At 45.6% G+C, this 25208-nt stretch overlaps 1 protein-coding gene across 1 annotated transcript in view; it reads right to left on the bottom strand.

The window, feature by feature from the left end:
• Positions 1-1270: 1270 nt before the first annotated feature.
• LOC311148682 (protogenin B-like) overlaps positions 1271-25208 on the bottom strand; it is a gene marked incomplete at both ends in the record, with an annotated part of 44204 nt that continues 20266 nt past the window's right edge. Inside the window, 13 exons of the mRNA XM_084185662.1 lie at positions 1271-1696; positions 3602-3709; positions 3945-4092; positions 6223-6346; positions 6834-7022; positions 8249-8419; positions 8723-8850; positions 9157-9343; positions 9557-9652; positions 16246-16434; positions 21724-22029; positions 22645-22809; positions 24391-24638. Of these exons, the coding sequence (XP_084041788.1) occupies positions 1271-1696; positions 3602-3709; positions 3945-4092; positions 6223-6346; positions 6834-7022; positions 8249-8419; positions 8723-8850; positions 9157-9343; positions 9557-9652; positions 16246-16434; positions 21724-22029; positions 22645-22809; positions 24391-24638 (2485 nt within the window). The remainder of the gene's footprint in view (positions 1697-3601; positions 3710-3944; positions 4093-6222; positions 6347-6833; positions 7023-8248; positions 8420-8722; positions 8851-9156; positions 9344-9556; positions 9653-16245; positions 16435-21723; positions 22030-22644; positions 22810-24390; positions 24639-25208) is intronic.

The raw sequence follows: 25208 nt of genomic DNA, 5'->3' as shown, positions 1-25208 counted from the left end.
ATCTGCAAAGCCCTTTTCCACGTTATAAGGCCATTTTAAAGCTTTTAAGGTCCGGTGCACTGGAAATACCAGTTAAATGTTTTATTTTGGTTACTTGATCTTACTCAAATAGAGACTGATGATATCTAATGCACTTCAATATTAGAACTTTACTGAAGACACTCAACATTCAAAACTTTAGAGCTTTTCCAACCTTCCAAACAACAAATAATTAAAGGAATTTTCACAAATCTTCAAAACAAATTAAGCCTATATAAATCCTGCAGGATATTAATGCAGGTAAGACATGGCTTTTAAATGTTTTCAACCTCATTCCCTGAGTTAGAGGGAAATACTGCACAATATACTGTTAAGATGAGGTAGTACTATATACAGTACTGCACAATATACTGTTAAGATGAGGTAGTACTATATACAGTACTGCACAATATACTGTTAAGATGAGGTAGTACTATATACAGTACTGCACAATATACTGTTAAGATGAGGTAGTACTATATACAGTACTGCACAATATACTGTTAAGATGAGGTAGTACTATATACAATCAGAGTCAGTGAGGTAGACAATCACCAATGAGGGGTCAGCATCTACACCCTCTGGTCCAGTAGAAGAAATACATCTACTTAAATATAGAAGAAATACATCTACTTAAATATAGAAGAAAATGTATCACAACGCAATACATTTTTTTGACATTCTTTTGAACATTCATTTTTGGGTGAGCTTTGGTTTAGGACAGACATTAAGGACTTGTTTCCCCCGGACACAGATTAAGCCTAGTCCCGTACAAAGGAGCCCTTTGAATGGAGAATGTCACTAAACATGCTTTTCAGGATCCCATAACATACCTTTCACCAAACCAGTACAAGGCTTAATCTGTGTTAGAAAACCGTCCCTAATGACCTAACAGACAGACGAAAAACCAGACGGACTGAAAATGAGGTCAAAATGAAACAGGAAAACAACGACGTTCATTACAAATATCCCGAAGTAGACCTGAAGCGAACATACATTTCCTCCTCAATCTTCAACTTCCTGATCACCTCCTCATAACTCCTCGCAAGTTCCATGCACAAAGGACCTGTTTTCAGGAGGCCAAGAAGGGAGAAAGGGTGGGCAGCTTCAGCTGTAGATAAGTCACATTCAGGCTGGCTAGCCTATCGCCATGACGAGCCTGCTGACTGGACCGTGCCCTGGACAGGATAAGCAGCTTCCTGTTTCCTCTGTTGCCCAGAGGGAACAGGGACGTGAGGGCTGCTGGACAGTGTCATGACCAGGCTGGTGGAGGTGATGGTGGCGTCACCTCAGATTCCACTTTAAAACCAGGCTTTCCTTCTTCCTTCACTTCCGAACACTCTTCCTCCTCTGGAGTTGGGCTGTCATTCAAATTCGACCCGAAGGACAGAGGCCTGGAGTTACAGCCAGAGGTAGCTGTGGACGGGTTACTCATCTCACTCTCGTTGTTCATCTCTTCGTTGGAGTAGTGACCGGAGTCTCCTGTCTCGTGGCTCCCTTCGCTGGTCTCAGTGGTCCCAGAGCTGCTTCCCTCACTGCTACCCCCGGAGCTCTGCAAGCCCCCTAGTGGCCCGAACAGGATCTGCAAGCTGGAGGGCTGGAGGGGCGAGGTGCCTACCCTGTCCTCGTAACACAGCACGGTCTTCCCTGCCTCGTACAGACACGCTCTGTTCTCAGCCTAGAGACAGAGGAGGAGAGGAGAGGAGAGGAGAGGAGAGGAGAGGAGAGGAGAAGAGAGGAAAGGAGAAGAGAAGAGAAGAGAGGAGAGGAAACGAGAAGAGAAGAGAAGAGAAGAGAGGAGAGGAGAAGAGAGGAGAGGAAAGGAGACGAGACGAGACGAGACGAGACGAGACGAGAAGAGAGAGAAGAGAAGAGAAGAGAAGAGAAGAGAAGAGAAGAGAAGAGAAGAGAAGAGAAGAGAAGAGAATAGAAGAGAAGAGAAGAGAAGAGAGGAGAAGAGAGGAAAGGAAAGGAAAGGAGATGAGAGGAGATGAGAAGAGAAGATAGGAAAGGAGAAGAGAGGAGAAGAGAGGAGAGGAAAGGAGAGGAGACGAGAAGAGAGAGAAGAGAAGAGAAGAGAAGAGAAGAGAAGAGAAGAGAAGAGAAGAGAAGAGAAGAGAAGAGAAGAGAAGAGAGGAAAGGAAAGGAGAGGAAAGGAGAGGAAAGGAGATGAGAGGAGATGAGAAGAGAAGAGAGGAAAGGAGAAGAGAGGAGAAGAGAAGAGAAGAGAAGAGAAGAGAAGAGAAGAGAGGAAAGGATAGGAAAGGAAAGGAGAGGAAAGGAGATGAGAGGAGATGAGAAGAGAAGAGAGGAAAGGAGAAGAGAGGAGAAGAGAGGAGAAGAGAAGAGAAGAGAAGAGAAGAGAAGAGAAGAGAAGAGAGGAGAAGAGAGGAGACGAGAGAGAAGAGAGGAGAGGAGAGGAGAGGAGAGGAGAGCGTAGAGGAGAGGAGAGGAGAAGAGAGGAAAGGAGAGGAAAGGAGAGGCGAGGAGAAGAGAGGAGAGGAGAGGAGAGGAGAGGAGAGGAGAGGAGAGGAGAGGAGAGGAGAGGAGAGGAGAGGAGAGGAGAAGAGAAGAGAGGAGAGGAAAGGAGAGGCGAGGAGAGGAGAGCGGAGAGGAGAGGAGAGGAGAAGAGAGGAAAAGAGAGGAGAAGAGAGGAGAGGAAATGAGAAGAGAAGAGAGTAGAAGAGAAGAGAAGAAATGAGAAGAGAAGAGAAGAGAAGAGAGGAGAGGAGAGGAGAGGAGAGGAGAGGAGAGGAGAGGAGAGGAGAGGAGAGGAGAGGAGAGGAGAGGAGAGAAGAGAAGAGAAGAGAAGAGAAGAGAAGAGAAGAGAAGAGAAGAGAAGAGAAGAGAAGGTAGGAGAGGAGAGGAGAGGAGAGGAGAGGAGAGGAGAGGAGAGGAGAGGAGAGGAGAGGAGAGGAGAAGAGAGGAGAATTTAGATATTTGTTAGTTTGTCATTGTATAACAGTACTCCACTCTGTAAACTATACTGAACATAAATATGAACGCAACATGTAAAGTGTTGGTCCCATGTTTCATGAGCTGAAATAAAAGATTCCAGACATTTTCCATACGCACAAAAAGCTTATTTCTCTCAAATTTTGTACACACATTTATTTACATTCTTGTTAGTGAGCATTTCTACTTTACCAAGATAATCCATCCACCTGACAGGTGTGGCATATCAAGAAGCTGATTAAACAGCATGATCATTACACAGGTGCACCTTGTGCTGGATACAATAAAAGGCCACTCTAAAATGTGCAGTTTTGTCATTCTGATTGGCTGTGCCTGGCTCTCCAGTGAGTGGGCCTGGCTCCCAAGTGGGTGGGCCTATGCCCTCTCAGGCCCACCCATGGCTGTGCCCCTGCCCAGTCATAGGAAATCCATAGATCAGGGCCTAATTTATTTATTTAAATTGACTGATTTCCTTATATGAACTGTAACTGAGTAAAATTGTTGAAATTGTTGCATTTGCGACAAATAAAATTTGATTTGATTTGATTTATATTTTTGTTCAGTATAGACGTTGAAGATAGGCTCTCTAATAGCAGCAACATGATTGGTTCACGTCAGAATACTTTACCTGGCTTGTATTTCTATTGTGTCTCTCCCTCTTGAAGAACTGCCATCTCTTACTGCGGTTGATACCGCAGACTGGACCAGCTCTGCTAAACGCCAGGTTAGAACCACCCTGAAACAGAGAGATAACCAGATTACAAACAGATAAAGACGTCTATTTCTGGTTGCTAAAATAAAAGACGTTGACAAACCTTCTTTACACAACCAGCATAAAACCTTATGGTGGCATCATAAAGGTTGTCATAGTGATGTCTTTGCAACCAGTTTTGCCTGCTGAGATGGATCTATATGACATAAATACATTCTCATACACACTCGTGGCCTGTGTCTGTGGAGCCACGTCTCACCTTGCCATCAATGAAGTGTTGTGTCATCATGGGCATCAGGGCCTCTATGTTCTCAGCAGGGTGTTCATTGGCCGGGGCCAAACCAGCATGTGGACCACGGGGTCCCTCACCGTTCACTACGTCAATGTTCTTAGAGATGGACAATTTCCTATTGAAGTAAAGAGTAGGAGTTAGTGGATATGAAATAATCTATTTGAAGAGAGGTCTTCCAAAAATGGCTGATGGATCGTAGTGAGTAAATGGAGTAGAAGAAGAAGAAGATTACTATAAAAGAAGAAGAAGAAGATTACTATAAAATAATAAGAAGAAGATTACTATAAAAGAAGAAGAAGAAGATTACTATAAAAGAAGAAGAAGAAGATTACTATAAAATAATAAGAAGAAGATTACTATAAAAGAAGAAGAAGAAGAAGAAGAAGAAGATTACTATAAAATAATAATAAGAAGATTACTATAAAAGAAGAAGAAGAAGAAGAAGATTACTATAAAATAAGAAGAAGTTTACTATAAAAGAAGAAGATTACTATAAAAGAAGAAGAAGATTACTATAAAATAATAATAAGAAGATTACTATAAAAGAAGAAGAAGAAGATTACTATAAAAGAAGAATAAGAAGATTACTATAAAAGAAGAAGAAGAAGATTACTATAAAATAATAAGAAGAAGATTACTATAAAAGAAGAAGAAGAAGAAGAAGATTACTATAAAATAATAAGAAGAAGATTACTATAAAATAAGAAGAAGAAGAAGAAGAAGAAGAAGAAGATTACTATAAAATAATAATAATAAGATTACTATAAAAGAAGAAGAAGAAGATTACTATAAAAGAAGAAGAAGATTACTATAAAATAAGAAGAAGATTACTATAAAATAATAATAATAAGATTACTATAAAAGAAGAAGATTACTATAAAAGAAGAAGAAGAAGATTATTATAAAATAGTAATAATAAGATTACTATAAAAGAAGAAGAAGATTACTATAAAAGAAGAAGAAGATTACTATAAAATAAGTTTACTATAAAATAAGAAGATTACTATAAAAGAAGAAGATTACTATAAAAGAAGAAGAAGATTACTATAAAAGAAGAAGAAGATTACTATAAAAGAAGAAGATTACTATAAAATAAGTTTACTATAAAATAAGAAGATTACTATAAAATAAAAAGATTACTATAAAAGAAGAAGAAGATTACTATAAAATAAGTTTACTATAAAAGAAGAAGATTACTATAAAAGAAGAAGAAGATTACTATAAAATAAGTTTACTATAAAATAAGAAGATTACTATAAAAGAAGAAGAAGATTACTATAAAATAAGAATAAGAAGATTACTATAAAAGAAGAAGAAGAAGATTACTATAAAAGAAGAAGAAGATTACTATAAAAGAAGAAGATTACTATAAAAGAAGAAGATTACTATAAAAGAAGAAGATTACTATAAAAGAAGAAGAAGAAGATTACTATAAAATAAGAAGAAGAAGATTACTATAAAAGAAGAAGATTACTATAAAAGAAGAAGAAGAAGATTACTATCAAAGAAGAATATTACTATAAAAGAAGAAGAAGAAGATTACTATAAAATAAGAAGAAGATTACTGTAAAAGAAGAAGAAGAAGATTACTATAAAAGAAGAAGAAGATTACTATAAAATAATAATAAGAAGATTACTATAAAAGAAGAAGAAGAAGAAGATTACTATAAAATAATAAGAAGAAGATTACTATAAAATAAGAAGATTACTATAAAAGAAGAAGAAGATTACTATAAAATAATAATAATAAGATTACTATAAAAGAAGAAGAAGAAGAAGAAGATTACTATAAAATAATAATAATAAGATTACTATAAAAGAAGAAGATTACTATAAAAGAAGAAGAAGATTACTATAAAAGAAGAAGATTACTATAAAAGAAGAAGAAGAAGATTATTATACAATAATAAGAAGAAGATTACTATCAAAGAAGAAGAAGAAGAAGATTACTATAAAAGAAGAAGATTACTATAAAAGAAGAAGAAGAAGATTATTATACAATAATAAGAAGAAGATTACTATCAAAGAAGAAGATTACTATAAAAGAAGAAGAAGATTACTATTAAAGAAGAAGAAGAAGATTACTATAAAATAATAATAAGAAGATTACTATAAAAGAAGAAGAAGAAGATTACTATAAAAGAAGAAGAAGAAGATTACTATAAAAGAGGAAGAAGAAGATTACTATAAAAGAAGAAGAAGAAGATTACTATAAAAGAGGAAGAATAATATTATAGATACGTACCTGGATCTGCCTTTGTTGATGAGGATGAGGGCACAGATGGTGATACAGGTCAGAGCGATGCAGACCCCCACCATGATGCCTGTCATGGACTTCTGATCCATGTGGTGCAGGCCCTCAGAGAACACTGGAGGAGACAAGCAGAAGGCAAACTGTTACACAGGAGAAATCATCTCACTTTGGGCAAGTACTATAAGCACTGGAACTATACAGCTGTTAGCTTTACACCCCTAACAGATCTGGGACCAGCCTGTTAGCACTTAGACAAGGCAGAGTTAAAAATATAATTGGTTTGATGCTATATTCTGCACAGGATCAGTTTGTATGTCTCCAACAGCAGTGTTATCAACATTCAAGACATGTAAATTCATTTATCTCCCCAGTCCAACAACACTCCATTGGGAAAGGGGATACCTAGTCAGTTGTACAACTGAATGCATTCAACTGAATCAGAGAGGTGCGGGGGGGGGGGGCTGCCTTAATCGACATCATCAGCACCCGGGGAGCAGTTGTTTCCACTTTGCCGGCTCGGGGACACGAACCAGCAACCTTTCGTTTACTGGCCTAACGTTCTTAACTGCCAGGCTACCCGCTGCCCCTGTAACCATACTGACCTGTAGTGTCTGAGGAGGAGCCGCTGTCTGAGTGCCTGGGCCTCTTCCCTCTGTGTCTAGGCCCAGGCCCCAGGGCCAGCTCCACAGTGGTAGAGAAGGGCCCGTCTCCCACCTGGTTGGAGGCAGATATCTTCACCAGGTAGACGTTACCAGGCTCCAGACGCTCCAGCAAGGCCATGGTGTTGCTCCCTGTAGGGGAAAGACAGGACTGGTGTTAGAGAGCACTGAATAAGAACACATCATGAGGACACAGCCATGATACAAAATGTACTGTGTTGGCTCGGATCTGTTCTTTTAACAATGTCCTTTCCAGCACAGTTATAGTAACCACGGTGGATGTGTAACCAGGCCAGCCCAGTACAGCTCAGTACAGCTCAGCTCAGCTCAGCTCAGCTTGGCTCAGTGATGTATAAAGGGTATAAGCAATAGCTGTCCATACTCACCCTCCCTCTGCAGTGTCTGCCAGTGTCCATACTCACCCTCCCTCTGCAGTGTCTGCCAGTGTCCATACTCACCCTCCCTCTGCAGTGTCTGCCAGTGTCCATACTCACCCTCCCTCTGCAGTGTCTGCCAGTGTCCATACTCACCCTCCCTCTGCAGTGTCTGCCAGTGTCCATACTCACCCTCCCTCTGCAGTGTCTGCCAGTGTCCATACTCACCCTCCCTCTGCAGTGTCTGCCAGTGTCCATACTCAGCTTCCCTCTGCAGTGTCTGCCAGTGTCCATACTCAGCTTCCCTCTGCAGTGTCTGCCAGTGTCCATACTCACCCTCCCTCTGCAGTGTCTGCCAGTGTCCATACTCACCCTCCCTCTGCAGTGTCTGCCAGTGTCCATACTCACCCTCCCTCTGCAGTGTCTGCCAGTGTCCATACTCACCCTCCCTCTGCAGTGTCTGCCAGTGTCCATACTCACCCTCCCTCTGCAGTGTCTGCCAGTGTCCATACTCAGCTTCCCTCTGCAGTGTCTGCCAGTGTCCATACTCAGCTTCCCTCTGCAGTGTCTGCCAGTGTCCATACTCACCCTCCCTCTGCAGTGTCTGCCAGTGTCCATACTCACCCTCCCTCTGCAGTGTCTGCCAGTGTCCATACTCACCCTCCTTCTGCAGTGTCTGCCAGTGTCCATACTCACCCTCCCTCTGCAGTGTCTGCCAGTGTCCATACTCACCCTCCCTCTGCAGTGTCTGCCAGTGTCCATACTCACCCTCCCTCTGCAGTGTCTGCCAGTGTCCATACTCACCCTCCCTCTGCAGTGTCTGCCAGTGTCCATACTCACCCTCCCTCTGCAGTATCTACCAGTGTCCATACTCACCCTCCCTCTGCAGTGTCTGCCAGTGTCCATACTCACCCTCCCTCTGCAGTGTCTGCCAGTGTCCATACTCGCCCTTCCTCTGCAGTGTCTGCCAGTGTCCATACTCACCCTTCCTCTGCAGTTTCTGCCAGTGTCCGGCCAGCCAGGCCCTCTGTGAGGCGTACAGGATGGTGTAATGTGTCACTGCCAGGTTGTTCCCCTCTGGTTCCCTCCAGGAAACCAGGGCTGTGTCGTCCTCAATCAGAGACACCCTCACACCTTCAGGTGGATGGCTGGGCGCTGACGAACAGCAAAAGGGTCATTTGAGTCTCTTAGGTTTAAAAGTATCTTGGTCCGTCATCTAGTATGGTTGGCTTTGATAGGTGAGTGTTGTTGTGTGCAGAGGGGTCCTTGGTTCAAGCCCAGTTTGGGGTAGACTGGGAAGGAAGCTCTACTGTTGATGGCTTTTAAAGTGAATTAGACCGCTTCATGATCTATAGATAGAGGGCCCTTGTTACCCTGGTTACCCTGGTTGCCCTGGTTACCCTGGTTACCCTTGGGAGTTGATAGTCAGAAAAGGAAGATTAGAAGATGATTGTTTACCTGCAGGAAGGGTCCTCTGGTGGACAACAGAACTCCAGGGACTGGACAGCTGGTCGGCATGGAGACGCGTCACTAACTCATAGCGGGTGTTGGGTTCCAGACCTTGTATCAGCACACTCTGGTTGATACTGACGAGGACAGAACAGACAGCATTAGCAATCATGACAGGTTCAATCCAACAACTGTGTCAAAACAATCTTGATCTTCAGTCTCTTGTTAGAAGCAAAGTGTAGAACTAAAATCACCACATGAAATATACATTTCCATGATCTGAAAAAATGACAATGGATAAAAGCATAGTAGTGAAGTAATAATCTTAGTATTAAAATAGTAGGAAAGTATTCTTCAACAGACCCCAGTATACATGTATGAACATCACAAGTGTCTTCTTGAACTTGGGGAGTTCTGTTGCAGAACACTGGTCACGAACTCACGTCTGTACGTATCGTATGGCTGACGTGTTCTTCAGGCCCACGCGTGTACAGCGAGCTGTGTAGCTGACAGCCTTCCCGGAGGCGAAGGCAGGACGGCTCCAACGCAGGTACACCGCTGACGAGCTGTTAGCCACCGCACTCACGTGGTCCGGGGCTGGAGGCTGGGCCACCGGGTGATCTCGGACTGCTGTAACAAACACAGACGCACAAATTAGTCCCAACTAGAAAAGGTATTATTTCCTGAAGAAAATGTGTGCGCTTGCTTCAGCTGTCTAGAAGTATTTTTTTTTATGGTGGTGGGAGATGTGTTAGAGGCCAATGTAGACTTCAGGATGAACAGAAGCTGAAGCAGTTCAATGGTAAGAATTTATCTGATTTTTTTGTTTTGTTTTTTACGTACACACACATCCTGGGGTGCTGACGGTCTGGTCGGCCTGGTAACCATCTCCTACTAGGCTTAGTGCCAACAGTTTCACATGGTACTTCCTCCTTGGGTCTAGAAAACAATCAACAGTAGATTAATAAATAACATAAAAGTGGAAATAAATATTAAATGTTCTGTTTACTATCAACTGACCCAGTTAAAACAACTGGGGCTAACAAAAGCCTGAGAGGGCCACTATCAGTCACAATGAGTTCAAACCAGTTAACACACCAAGGCCTAGATCCAATCAGATCAAGCGTTAACCGGCGATAGCCGACAGCCACGTAGCCAACGTTTTGGCGGTGTCGGGGGTGGAACTGCGTTGGCGCCGTCCGGACCCAGAACGGGGTCAATACGGACCGCGGGTCCCGACTACAAAAACTAACTGGGGAACTTGGTCGAGCTTCGACCCCTGGTATCATATAAACACACATAAAACATGGAAACATTTGTAGAATTGCAGGAAATTAGCTTTAAAACAGCCCCCCAAAAAATCTCTGCCCCATGCAAGATTTGTAGAATTGCGCAACATTTGCTTGAAAACATTTTCTCTCTGCCAACAACAGTTTGGGGTTGCCTGGGTGTTTGTTTCCACGCCGATAAATGTCAATACCCAACCAGACCTTTGCCACCTAGGAAATTTGTGTGACCAAACCTTCTCAAATAGTACTAGAGTAGCCCTGGTGTAGCCTGTACAGAAATAACGATGCTCAAATAGAAAATCATTTAACGGACTAATGAGGAGTTATAATCATCCTAATCCAGGTGTAGATCACATCTCACATTCCAGTGTTGGAACGTGTAAACAAGGCTGCATGGGATTTCTCTTAATGCGACTCTGTGCAGCCAATAGCAATGTCCGCTTTAGGAATAACGGCGGGAGCCGCTTGTGGATTTGACAGCTCTAACCCAGTTCCACCTCCGACCTCTATACGGATCTGATTTCTAGTTTGCCTTTGTCAGTTAAAGGACTAGCCTCCAACAGATTAGGATGACAGTTAAGCGCTGGAGGGCAACGTTAACCCCTTGGTTTCTGCTGTCTGTTCCGTATTCACACAGAGAGGCTCTCCTGTATCCCCCTGACCCCAGTCTATCTATCATATCTTGTCACAGAGCAGAGAGGAGAGAGCTTTGGGAATGAGCCCACAGTCTGCCTGTAGACCTTTAGAAACAGAGGAGTTACTTCTGAACCCCATAACAGACAGGAGTACTGACTGTCTCTCTTCATCCTAAATAAATGGAGTCCTCACGCTCTGCTAAATGAACTACAGCTGGCTTTCATCCATGCTGGTTACTGCATCAATTTCAGTTTTGTCATTGAAAAGCGTTGATGAAAATTGGGATTGGAATTTCTATTTACTTTCTGAATTGAACCAACCTCCGGTAACCACATGAGGATTCTGCAAAAAATCAGTTCAGAGAAATCAAACAAGGTTTATATAGTTAAAACAAGTTATTACCCTTTCGCTTAAAAACTGTGCAATTCAATCCAGTGTCTTTCACTTTAAAAAAACCACCATCGCCATGGCCACCACCTCGTTAACCATGCTGTATGTAAGGGAGCGTTAAGTTGTTTTATGTCTCTTGGCGTGAAAGGTTCTGGGTGTTGACCAGTGGAGAGGGGCGGAGGGAGGTTGTGTGTGTGTCCAGGTCTGTTGTGTGCTGGTGGGGAATGGTGGCCAGGGGGTCTCGGCCGGGGCTGGGGGGCCAGGGGCAACATTCAGCTGCTGGGATCCAGGGCCCCTGGGACCGGGGGGTGGCTGACTAGGGTCAGGGGTCAGAGAAGGAATCTGGGCTTCAGGAGTGTGGGAGAGGAGAGGAGAGGAGTGGAGAGGAGAGGAGAGGAGAGGAGAGGAGAGGAGAGGAGAGGAGAGGAGAGGAGAGGAGAGGAGAGGAGAGGAGAGGAGAGGAGAGGAGAGGAGAGGAGAGGAGAGGAGAGGAGAGGAGAGGAGAGGAAAGGAGAGGAGAGGAGAGGAGAGGAGAGGAGAGGAGAGGAGAGGAGAGGAGAGGAGAGGAGAGGAGAGGAGAGGAGAGGAGTGGAGTGGAGTGGAGAGAAGGGGATTGGAGAGGGGAGAAGCTGGGCCCCTTTGTTTCAACTTCTCAGGAACTTCTGTTCCAACTGGCTGCCCCTCCACCCTTCTATCTACCCTTCAACTTGGAGACATATAGGCCTGGAGGAATGGTGAGGAGCAAGTAAGAATGCTATTATTGAGGCAGTTGCCCAGTATGGAACCTTAACTCATCATGAGCATATATCATTTGATTCCTTCTAGATAAATCTGTTGATTTACTTCCGGATAAATCCTTTACCTGTTCGAAGAAATGGGAATTAAAAGCCTATATCAAGATCTAATCAAATCAACCAAGATATACATCCCTATCTCATCTCTATCAGTCTAAGGACTGTTTCACAATCACATGGACTCCTCTGCATCTGTTGGGCACTATTTACATGGACAACACAGCCAGCATGCCATCACTATTTACATGGACAACACAGCCAGCTGGCCATCACTATTTACATGGACAACACAGCCAGCAGGCCATCACTATTTACATGGACAACACAGCCAGCAGGCCATCACTATTTACATGGACAACAACACAGCCAGCTGGCCATCACTATTTACATGGACAACACAGCCAGCAGGCCATCACTATTTACATGGACAACACAGCCAGCAGGCCATCACTATTTACATGGACAACACAGCCAGCAGGCCATCACTATTTACATGGACAACACAGCCAGCAGGCCATCACTATTTACATGGACAACACAGCCAGCAGGCCATTGTGTAATGGGGGGGGGACAGACATGGCAATTCTCTAATCCAAGTCCACTGTGTCACGGCCATAGGTCATAGGTCTGTCCAGCTCTGGCCAATCCCAGGGGGATGTGGAGTGTGGTGGTAACCCCCCCCCCCCCCCTGTCCCCCCCGTCCCCCTCCCGTCCAGCTGTAGAGGAGGTGCTAGTCAGGGTTTCGGGTGGGGGGGGGGAGGGGGGTTGGTGTCATAGGGCAGCTCTGGTCCAGTGGCTCTGCAGAACAATAGCCAGGGATAATGTATGCAGGCCAGGGATGAGATCCATGGGAAACAGTGGTGGGAAGGACATCTGGGCCCTGACCTCTAACCCCTTGGAGGCTTTTCTGATCACACAATTCGGGGAGAGGGGATGGAGAGACACTGGGGAGGGGATGGAGAGACACTGGGGAGGGGATGGAGAGGCACTGGGGAGGGGATGGAGAGACACTGGGGAGGGGATGGAGAGACACTGGGGAGGGGATGGAGAGACACTGGGGAGGGGATGGAGAGACACTGGGGAGGGGATGGAGAGACACTGGGGAGGGGATGGAGAGACACTGGGGAGGGGATGGAGAGACACTGGGGAGGGGATGGAGAGGCACTGGGGAGGGGATGGAGAGACACTGGGGAGGGGATGGAGAGACACTGGGGAGGGGATGGAGAGACACTGGGGAGGGGATGGAGAGACACTGGGGAGGGGATGGAGAGACACTGGGGAGGGGATGGAGAGGCACTGGGGAGGGGATGGAGAGACACTGGGGAGGGGATGGAGAGGCACTGGGGAGGGGATGGAGAGACACTGGGGAGGGGATGGAGAGGCACTGGGGAGGGGATGGAGAGGCACTGGGGAGGGGATGGAGAGACACTGGGGAGGGGATGGAGAGACACTGGGGAGGGGATGGAGAGACACTGGGGAGGGGATGGAGAGACACTGGGGAGGGGATGGAGAGACACTGGGGAGGGGATGGAGAGACACTGGGGAGGGGATGGAGAGGCACTGGGGAGGGGATGGAGAGGCACTGGGGAGGGGATGGAGAGGCACTGGGGAGGGGATGGAGAGACACTGGGGAGGGGATGGAGAGACACTGGGGAGGGGATGGAGAGACACTGGGGAGTGGATGGAGAGACACTGGGGAGGGGATGGAGAGGCACTGGGGAGGGGATGGAGAGACACTGGGGAGGGGATGGAGAGGCACTGGGGAGGGGATGGAGAGACACTGGGGAGGGGATGGAGAGACACTGGGGAGGGGATGGAGAGACACTGGGGAGGGGATGGAGAGGCACTGGGGAGGGGATGGAGAGACACTGGGGAGGGGATGGAGAGACACTGGGGAGGGGATGGAGAGACACTGGGGAGGGGATGGAGAGACACTGGGGAGGGGATGGAGAGACACTGGGGAGGGGATGGAGAGGCACTGGGGAGGGGATGGAGAGACACTGGGGAGGGGATGGAGAGGCACTGGGGAGGGGATGGAGAGGCACTGGGGAGGGGATGGAGAGGCACTGGGGAGGGGATGGAGAGGCACTGGGGAGGGGATGGAGAGACACTGGGGAGGGGATGGAGAGACACTAGGGAGGGGATGGAGAGGCACTGGGGAGGGGATGGAGAGACACTGGGGACTGGACAGGGACTGGACTAGCCTGGTCCCAGATCTGTTGGTGCTGTCTTCTCAACTCATATGGTCATTATGATGCCAAATGTGATAATGACCATAGGAGTTGGTAAGACAGCACAAACAGATCTGGGACCAGGCTATGGATGGAGAGGGATTGGGGGAGGAGCTTGGGACTGGACAGTGGGGCTGGGGAGGCGAGGGAGGGTCTGTTTAGGAGAGGCCGTATTGATCAGGCTATGGATGGAGAGGGATTGGGGCTGGGGGGGCAAGGGAGGTCTGTTTGGGAGAGGCCGTATTGATCAGGGACGGACCGAGAGAAAGGACAAGGGGACACTAAAAGATGATGTCACTACATATTGAAAAATAAGGCCATGCAAAATATACCTCAGCTTTAGGGGACACTAACACTCCCTCCCTCCGTTCCATGGCTGTCCTCCTGTATCTGAATCTCCCCTTAGTAACCTGTTGATGTCCCTACAGCCACTCAACCTCTACCTCTACCTCTACCCACCTCTACCTCTACCCACCTCTACCTCTACCCACCTCTACCTCTACCCACCTCTACCCACCTCTACCTCTACCTCTACCTCTACCCACCTCTACCTCTACCTCTACCTCTACCCACCTCTACCCACCTCTACCTCTACCTCTACCTCTACCTCTACCCACCTCTACCTCTACCCACCTCTACCTCTACCCACCTCTACCTCTACCCACCTCTACCTCTACCTCTACCCACCTCTACCTCAACCTCTACCTCTACCTCTACCCACCTCTACCTCTACCTCTACCTCTACCCACCTCCACCTCTACCTCTACCCACCTCTATCCACCTCTACCTCTACCTCTACCTCTACCCACCTCTACCTCTACCTCTACCTCTACCCACCTCTACCTCTACCTCTACCTCTACCCACCTCTACCCACCTCTACCCACCTCTACCTCTACCACCTCTACCTCTACCCACCTCTACCTCTACCCACCTCTACCTCTACCTCTACCCACCTCTACCTCTACCACCTCTACCTCTACCTCTACCCACCTCTACCTCTACCCACCTCTACCTCTACCCACCTCTACCTCTACCTCTACCACCTCTACCTCTACCCACCTCTACCTCTACCTCTACCCACCTCTACCTCTACCCACCTCTACCTCTACCCACCTCTACCCACCTCTACCTCTACCCACCTCTACCTCTACCTCTACCCACCTCTACCCCTACCTCTACCACCTCTACCTCTACCCACCTCTACCTCTACCTCTACCACCTCTACCTCTACCCACCTCTACCTCTACCCACCTCTACCTCTACCTCTACCCACCTCTACCCACCTCTACCACTACCCACCTCTACCTCTACCTCTACCCACCTCTACCTCTACCCACCTCTACCTCTACCTCTACCCACCTCTATCCACCTCTACCTCTACCTCTACCTCTACCCACCTCTACCTCTACCTCTACCCACCTCTACCTCTACCTCTACCCACCTCTACCTCTACCCACCTCTACCTCTACCTCTACCCACCTCTACCTCTACCCACCTCTACCTCTACCCCTACCCACCTCTACCTCTACCCACCTCTACCTCTACCCACCTCTACCTCTACCTCTACCCACCTCTACCTCTACCTCTACCTCTACCCACCTCTACCTCTACCCACCTCTACCTCTACCTCTACCTCTACCCACCTCTACCTCTACCTCTACCCACCTCTACCTCTACCTCTACCTCTACCCACCTCTACCTCTACCTCTACCCACCTCTACCTCTACCTCTACCTCTACCCACCTCTACCTCTACCTCTACCCACCTCTACCTCTACCTCTACCTCTACCCACCTCTACCCCTACCCACCTCTACCTCTACCTCTACCCACCTCTACTACTACCCACCTCTACCTCTACCCACCTCTACCTCTACCCACCTCTACCTCTACCCACCTCTACCTCTACCCCTACCCACCTCTACCTCTACCCACCTCTACCTCTACCCACCTCTACCTCTACCCACCTCTACCTCTACCCCTACCCACCTCTACCTCTACCCACCTCTACCTCTACCCCTACCCACCTCTACCTCTACCCACCTCTACCCACCTCTACCTCTACCTCTACCTCTACCTCTACCTCTACCTCTACCCACCTCTACCTCTACCTCTACCTCTACCTCTACCCACCTCTACCTCTACCTCTACCCACCTCTACCCAATCTATACCTATTTCTAATCATCACTTACCCAGACCACTGATGGTGTATTCTGTGTCCTCAGGCTGGAGCTGGATGGAGGGCTGTTCTGGTTGGCCCTCCTCATGGTAACAGAGCCGGTAACCCTGGACGACCACGAGGCCTGGAGATGGCTGCCATCCAACCAAGATGGAGGTGCAGTTGAGAGGCTCCAGTTGCTGCAGCAGTGGGGCTGGTGGCACTGTGGGGACACAGGAAGGAGAACAGGTATGAAGAGGAGGACGAAGGACACATACTGGCTGCATCTCAAATAGGTCTCGGGTCAAAAGTAGTGCACTATATAGGGAATAGGGTGCCATTTAAGATGCACACTATGTCTACAATGAAAGCCAACCAGCAACCCTTACACATAGTACAACGCATCATTCTGTTATTGACACATCATTCTGTTATTGACACATCATTCTGTTATTGACACATCATTCTGTTACTGACACATCATTCTGTTATTGACACATCATTCTGTTATTGACACATCATTCTGTTATTGACACATCATTCTGTTACTGACATATCATTCTGTTATTGACACATCATTCTGTTATTGGCACATCATTCTGTTATTAACATATCATTCTGTTATTGAAAGGATTCAATGCACAAAGCCTTGTTTCCAGGAACTGCCTGCTCACAATGGGGACTTCCTGTGTCCGAGTGATGGTACAACATCAAGGTTACATAATGAGGTACAGTACAGTACCATAAAGGTTATGTTATTAACTGTAAAAAAAAACACGCATAGCAGAGGCAGGGATTGGAAAAACCACTGTACACAGAAATATCAAACATACCAGTGCTACCATCCTATGAGGAAAAATCAATACCATGTGAAGAACCAGCCACTCACGGCCTCGCAGCCAACAGAGTATCTTAGGTAATAGATTGTTTCTGTTACAGTTATGAACTACAAGGTCAAACAACAAAGACGCAGTTGAAGTCGGAGGTTTACATACACGTAGGTCGGATTTTTCAACCACTCCACAAATTTCTTGTTAACAAACTATAGTTTTGGCAAGTCGGTTAGGACATCTACTTTGTGCATGACACAAGTAATTTTTCCAACAATTGTTTACAGACAGGTTATTTCACTTATAATTCACTGTATCACAATTCCAGTGGCTCAGAAGTTTACATACACTAAGTTGACTGTGCCTTTAAACAGCTTGGAAAATTCCAGAAAATTATGTCATGGCTTTAGAAGCTTCTGATAGGCTAATTGACATCATTTGAGTCAATTGGAGGTGTACCTGTGGATGTATTTCAAGGCCTACCTTCAAACTCAGTGCCTCTTTGCTTGACATTATGGGAAAATCAAAAGAAATCAGCCAAGACCTCAGAAAAATGTCTGGTTCATCCTTGGGAGCAATTTCCAAACGCCTGAAGGTACCACGTTCATCTGTACAAATAATAGTACGCAAGTATAAACACCATGGGACCACGCAGCCGTCATACCGCTCAGGAAGGAGACGCGTTCTGTACTTTTTGGAGAAATGTCCTCTGGTCTGATGAAACAAAAATAGAACTGTTTGGCCATAATGACCATCGTTATGTTTGGAGGAAAAAGGGGTACGCTTGCAAGCCGAAGAACACCATCCCAACCGTGAAGCACGGGGGTGGCAGCTTCATGCTGTGGGGGTGCTTTGCTGCAGGAGGGACTGGTGCACTTCACAAAATAGATGACATCATGAGGAAGGAAAATTATGTGGATATATTGAAGCAACATCTTAAGACATCAGTCAGGAAGTTAAAGCTTGGTCGCAAATGGGTCTTCCAAATGGACAATGACCCCAAGCATACTTCCAAAGTTGTGGCAAAATGGCTTAAGGACAACAAAGTCAAGGTATTGGAGTGGCCATCACAAAGCCCTGACCTCAAGCCTATAGAAAATGTGTGGGCAGAACCGAAAAAGCGTGTGCGAGCAAGGAGGCCTACAAACCTGACTCAGTTACACCAGCTCTGTCAGGAGGAATGAGCCAAAATTCACCCAATTTATTGTGGGAAGCTTGTGGAAGGCTACCCGAAACGTTTGACCCAAGTTAAACAATTGAAAGGCAATGCTACCAAATACTAATTGAGTGTATGTAAACTTCTGACCCACTGGAAATGTGATGAAAGAAATAAAAGCTGAAATAAATCATTCTCTCTACTATTATTCTGACATTTCACATTCTTAAAATAAAGTGGTGATCCTAACTGACCTAAAACAGGGAATATTTACTAGGATTAAATGTCAGGAATTGTGAAAAACTGAGTTTAAATGTATTTGGCTAACTTCCGACTTCAACTATATTGTTCAGTTTCAAATTATTCACTGGTTACCGTGACACCATGGAACATTGATCATAAACAAACAAGCCCCTGACAAAGACCGGTTGTGTTGAGACAATAAGTCAATGCTATGATGACAACAAAAGCATTGTCCAATCAAAATAAAGATAGACTATAGTAGACTTCCCTAAGAAATGGCTGTAGTAGGATACCAGGGATCTAATCTGTTCAAATGGCAACCAATACCAATACCTTGGAATTGTTAATAGCTTTTATATTGTGTGTGAAACTATAGTGTTTTAATTTCTATTCTGTGGTAAATTAAATTACTTGAAAAGAAACAGCTGGCTAAGGATTCACAATATCATCCCCCACACACCCACACACAACCCAGACACCCACCCACCCACCCACACACACTGACCCACCCACCCACACACACTGACCCACCCACACACTGACCCACCCACCCACACACACTGACCCACCCACACACTGACACACCCACCCACACCCACTGACCCACCCACCCACACACACTGACCCACCCACCCACACACACTGACACACCCACCCACCCACACTGACCCACCCACCCACCCACACTGACCCACCCACCCACCCACACACACTGACATACGCACCCACACACACTGACCCACCCACCCACACACACTGACCCACCCACCCACCCACACTGACCCACCCACCCACACACACTGACATACGCACCCACACACACTGACACACCCACCCACACACACTGACACACCCACCCACACACACTGACCCACCCACCCACCCACAATGACCCACCCACCCACCCACACACACTGACACACCCACCCACCCACAATGACCCACCCACCCACCCACACACACTGACACACCCACCCACACCCACTGACACACCCACCCACACCCACTGACCCACCCACCCACACTCTAAGGAGTGAGCCCATCTATTCTCCCTGACTGACAACCATGTTCACAGCCATATTCTGCACAGTTTGACTACAAGACCTGTATCTACAGCAGGACCTGTCTGTTATAACTGCTAAATCCTTCTTCCTGTTAAAATCCTGAAGAAGGCATTCCCTATGAAACAATAAAAATATATTTATTTTCAAGCAAACTTCCATTGTCCCACCAAAAAACGACTCAATATCTTTTCATCTTCATAATTGCTCCACTGCGTATATTTATTCGGACAGTGAAGCTAAAACTTTACATTTGCCTCTATACTCCGTCATTTTGGATCTGAGATCAAATGTGGCGACAGGACAGAACGTCACCTTTCATTTGAGGGTATTTTCATACATATATCTGTTTTACCGTTTGGAAATGAAAGCACTTTATATATCTAGTCCCCCCCATTTGAAGGTGTCAAAAGTATTGGGAGAAATTCACTTATATGTGTATTAACGTAGTCAAAGGTTTAGTAGTTGGTCCCATGGTCCTAGCACGCAATGACTACATTTTGGGTGTGCAGAAGGTACCCTAGCAGTTAAGAACGTTGGGCCAGTAACTGAAAGGTCGCCGGTTCGAATCCCTGAGCCGAATAGGTGAGAGAGAGAAAAAAATATGTTGATGTGCCCTTGAGCAAAGCACTTAACCCTAATTGCTCCTGTAAATCACTCTGGAGAATAGCGTCTGGTAAAATGCATTAGAAATTAATGTTAAATTGTGTAATTTCGGAGTCACTTTTTTGTAAATAAGAATAGAATATGTTTCTGAACACTTCTACATGCTGTGATGTTAGTTACCTTTATTACTAGTCTCAGGCTAGGATTAGGATTAGGCTGTGATGTTAGGATTACGCTGTGATGTTAGGATTAGGCTGTGATGTTAGTTACCTTTATTACTAGTCTCAGGCTAGGATTAGGATTAGGCTGTGATGTTAGTTACCTTTATTACTAGTCTCAGGCTAGGATTAGGCTGTGATGTTAGTTACCTTTATTACTAGTCTCAGGCTAGGATTAGGCTGTGATGTTAGTTAACTTTATTACTAGTCTCGGGCTAGGGTTAGGATTAGGCTGTGATGATAGTTACCTTTATTACTAGTCTCAGGCTAGGATTAGGATTAGGCTGTGATGTTAGTTACCTTTATTACTAGTCTCAGGCTAGGATTAGGATTAGGCTGTGATGTTAGGATTAGGCTGTGATGTTAGTTACCTTTATTACTAGTCTCAGGCTAGGATTAGGATTAGGCTGTGATGTTAGTTACCTTTATTACTAGTCTCAGGCTAGGATTAGGCTGTGATGTTAGTTACCTTTATTACTAGTCTCAGGCTAGGATTAGGCTGTGATGTTAGTCAACTTTATTACTAGTCTCGGGCTAGGGTTAGGATTAGGCTGTGATGTTAGTTACCTTTATTACTAGTCTCAGGCTAGGATTAGGATTAGGCTGTGATGTTAGTTACCTTTATTACTAGTCTCAGGCTAGGATTAGGATTAGGCTGTGATGTTAGGATTAGGCTGTGATGTTAGTTACCTTTATTACTAGTCTCAGGCTAGGATTAGGATTAGGCTGTGATGTTAGTTACCTTTATTACTAGTCTCAGGCTAGGATTAGGCTGTGATGTTAGTTAACTTTATTACTAGTCTCGGGCTAGGGTTAGGATTAGGCTGTGATGTTAGTTACCTTTATTACTAGTCTCAGGCTAGGATTAGGCTGTGATGTTAGTTAACTTTATTACTAGTCTCAGGCTAGGATTAGGATTAGGCTGTGATGTTAGTTACCTTTATTACTAGTCTCGGGCTAGGATTAGGCTGTGATGTTAGTTAACGTTATTACTAGTCTCAGGCTAGGATTAGGCTGTGATGTTAGTTACCTTTATTACTAGTCTCAGGCTAGGATTAGGCTGTGATGTTAGTTAACTTTATTACTAGTCTCGGGCTAGGCTGTGATGTTAGTTACCTTTATTACTAGTTTTGGGCTAGGGTTAGGCTGTGATGTTAGTTACCTTTATTACTAGTCTCGGGCTAGGGTTAGGCTGTGATGTTAGTTAATGTTATTACTAGTCTCAGGCTAGGGTTAGGATTAGGCTGTGATGTTAGTTACCTTTATTACTAGTCTCGGGCTAGGGTTAGGCTGTGATGTTAGTTGACGTTATTACTAGTCTCAGGCTAGGGTTAGGATTAGGCTGTGATGTTAGTTACCTTTATTACTAGTCTCGGGCTAGGCTGTGATGTTAGTTACCTTTATTACTAGAGGTCTTGGGTGTGCGGTGGGAGGTCCAGGACGAGGGTTCACACCACCCCACCCTGGTGGCTGCAGCGATCCGGAGCAGGTAGATGGTATCAGACTGAAGGTCTCCCAGGAGGTACTGGGTGTTGTTCTGGGCCAGCTCCACAGACAGAACCGCGGCGTCTGCAGCCGTGCGGTAGGACAGACGATAGGCCCAGATGCGCCCACGGGACAGTTTGGCTGGTAGAGGCTGCCACGAAACCTGGACGTCTGTAGGGCTGTGGCTGGTCAGGCTGAGCTCTGGGGTACGAAGGGGCACTGGGGAGGACATTCACCACACATACATTTACGTCATTTAGCAGACGCTCTTATCCAGAGCGACTTACAGTTAGTGCATACATTATTATTTTTTAATTTTTTCATACTGGCCCCCCGTGGGAATTGAACCCACAACCCTGGCGTTGCAAACTGAGCTACATCCCTGCCGGCCATTCCCTCCCATACCCTGAACGACGCTGGGCCAATTGTGCGCCGCCCCATGGGTCTCCCGGTCGCGGCCGGCTACGACAGAGCCTGGATTCGAACCAGGATCTCTAGTGGCACAGCTAGCACTGCGATGCAGTGCCTTAGACCACTGTGTCACTCAGGAGACATACACAGTTAGCGTGTTTGAATGGATCAGTTTGAGACAAGGCGAGGCGCAGAATCGCAGAACCTTAATCCCAATATTGAGCAGTTATTTGGGATGATATGTAGATCAGTGATTCTGCACAGTCCGACTGCAGTGTAGTCAAACTTAAAACGCGCACAATCACTCACACTGTCAAATGAAGCGAAGTCACAGAAAGGAATCGTTGAGTCCCTGCTATCTGCTCAGTTACATGACATTCTATTCATTGGCATGACAAAAGTCTACTTGTGTGGCCTACTCACCGTCCTCCAGGGTGCGCTGACAGACTTGCTCAGACATACGGCTAGCGCCCATCGGCATATAGGCCACGACGTAGAAGGAGTAGCTCCAGGCTGGCTCCAGGTCATCTACGATGTAGCTGGTCGTGTCGTTGCCAATCACCGCCTGGTATTCCTCATTGTTTAGTCCTGGAACATACAGAGAGATGATGTAATGGTTTAATGTAACGTGTTACTAGTAAAGATGCCTCAATTGTAGGGATCCCTCGAAAAGGGAGATATGGGACTCAACTGTTGAAATAAATGACAAATGGATGAATAAAATATATATAAAAGACCAGAGATGAGTATATTCAAACCCTGTGGTATGTAAACAAGTTGGATTCACTGTTTGGGTAAATTAGTCTTTCTGCTAACAGTCTTCTTGCCCCTCAGATTTTCTGTAAACATTGACCTAATGCAGAACAGAGTCACATTCCCTGTGACGTCTTTCCTGCCCACAGGCCTCAAACAGTCCTAACCTGTGACGTCTTTCCTGCCCACAGGCCTCAAACAGTCCTAACCAAATGACATGTATTTCCTGTCCACAGGCCTCAAACAATCCTAACCAAATGACGTCTTTCCTGCCCACAGGCCTCAAACAGTCCTATTCCCTAAGTCATGAATCCTATTCCCTAAATCATAAATCATATTCCCTAAGTCATAAATCATATTCCCTAAGTCATAAATCCTATTCCCTAAGTCCTATTCCCTAAATCATAAATCAAATTCCCTAAATCCTATTCCCTAAGTCATAAATCCTATTCCCTAAGTCATCAATCCTATTCATAAATCCTATTCCCTAAATCATAAATCATTTTCCCTAAATCATAAATCCTATTCCCTAAGTCATAAATCCTATTCCCTAAGTCATAAATCCTATTCCCTAAGTCATAAATCCTATTCCCTAAGTCATAAATCCTATTCCCTAAGTCATATTGCCTAAGGCCTATTCCATAAATCCTGAATCCTATTCCCTAAATCTTATTCCCTAAGTCCTATTCCCTAAGTCCTGTTGCCTAAGTCCTATTCCCTAAGTCCTAAATCCTATTCCCTAAGTCCTAAGTCCTATTCCCTAAGTCCTAAATCCTATTTCAAGGTCATCCAAGCTTATGAGACTTCAAAAACGGTGTCCTGTTCCTTTAAAAGCGCACAGCGAGAGGTTGAGAAGGTTGAGGGTGGACAATGGCAGGCCGTGGCTGTTGTTATTTTGGTGAGCTTGCCATTCTTCCTGCTTAAACCTTGACCTCAGCCTGGCTACAACAGATGGCCTCCAAGGAAAGACCAGAGCCATAGAGGTTAAAGCGCTGCCCGCCTGCCTCCATAGCCCATTGAGCTGGACTGGACTCCCTTCCACTCCTTTCAACAACTTCACATTGTGAAGTTCAACCACCATTTTCAACATTTCTCAGTGACCATTTCTCAGTGCCTGTAACATATTGGTAGAACAAGAACAAATGTTTACGTTCAATTAGTTTCCGGACAGAAAAAAATGAATGTATGAAAAAAGCAATGTTCACAACTCTGTAATGCTCTCCAGTGATTTTATTAGACGCATTTAACAAACGATATTTTAATTGTCTACATTTTTCAACCAGGAAGTCCCTAGAGATTAATCATCTATTTTTCGAGGGAGACCAGAGAGTTGTGGCTTGTGGACATTCCTTTTGTCATATCCCGTAAGATGACATATTGCTAATTTCTAATGCACGCTTATAACAACACATTTACCCTCAGCCTTCATGTAGTGTACAGAGTAAGCGATGACTTTGTCAGCGTTGTAGATGGGTCTCTCCCAGGCCAATAGGATGGCTGAGGAGGAGACGGTTTCAGCGCGGATGTTCCTGGGCGCGCTGGGCCGGTCCTCGGACATCACCACGATGAGGCGCGCCAGGGACAGAACACTGCCCTGTTCGTTCTCCGCCACACACTGGTAGATGGCATCATCCTCCGGGGTGATCTGAGTGATAACCAGTTTACTGTGGAGGGAAATAGAGACATTAACTTCGGTACAGTCTTTATTATAGGTGCGTGTACAATGCCATTAAGCTTAAATCAATACTTTTATTATTATTATTATTATTATTATTATTATTTTGATTTACCAGGCAGGTAAATTAAGAACAAATTATTATTTACAATGATGGCCTGACAGGCTGCCATTTGAACTATATGAGGACAGCTTCACTTTTATTACTACAAACCATTCTTGGAGATCATTTAACTGACACGTTGACATTTTTAATGTTGTGGGGTTTTCTTTATGTCTGTCACGCCCTGGCTCTGGGACTCTGTTATGTTGAGCCAGGGTGTGTTGTTTCTTTGTGTTTTGTGTGCTAGGGTGATATTCTAGTGCTTGTGTTTCTATGTTGGCCGGGGTGGTTCTCAATCAGAGGCAACGTGAATCAGCTGTTGCTTGTTGTCTCTGATTGGGAACCATACTTAGGCAGCCGTTTGGGCATTGTCATGTGTGGGATCTTGTTCCGTATGGTTTGTGTTGTAACCAAGGACTTCACGTTTCGTATCGTTTGTTGTTTTGTTCGTGTGGT

Source organism: Coregonus lavaretus (genome assembly GCF_964263955.1).
Source record: "Coregonus lavaretus genome assembly, chromosome: 21".
In the NCBI taxonomy this organism is placed as follows: domain Eukaryota; kingdom Metazoa; phylum Chordata; class Actinopteri; order Salmoniformes; family Salmonidae; genus Coregonus; species Coregonus lavaretus.
The sequence above is the reverse complement of the archived record's forward strand: the minus strand, read 5'-3'. Positions and strand labels throughout refer to the sequence as shown.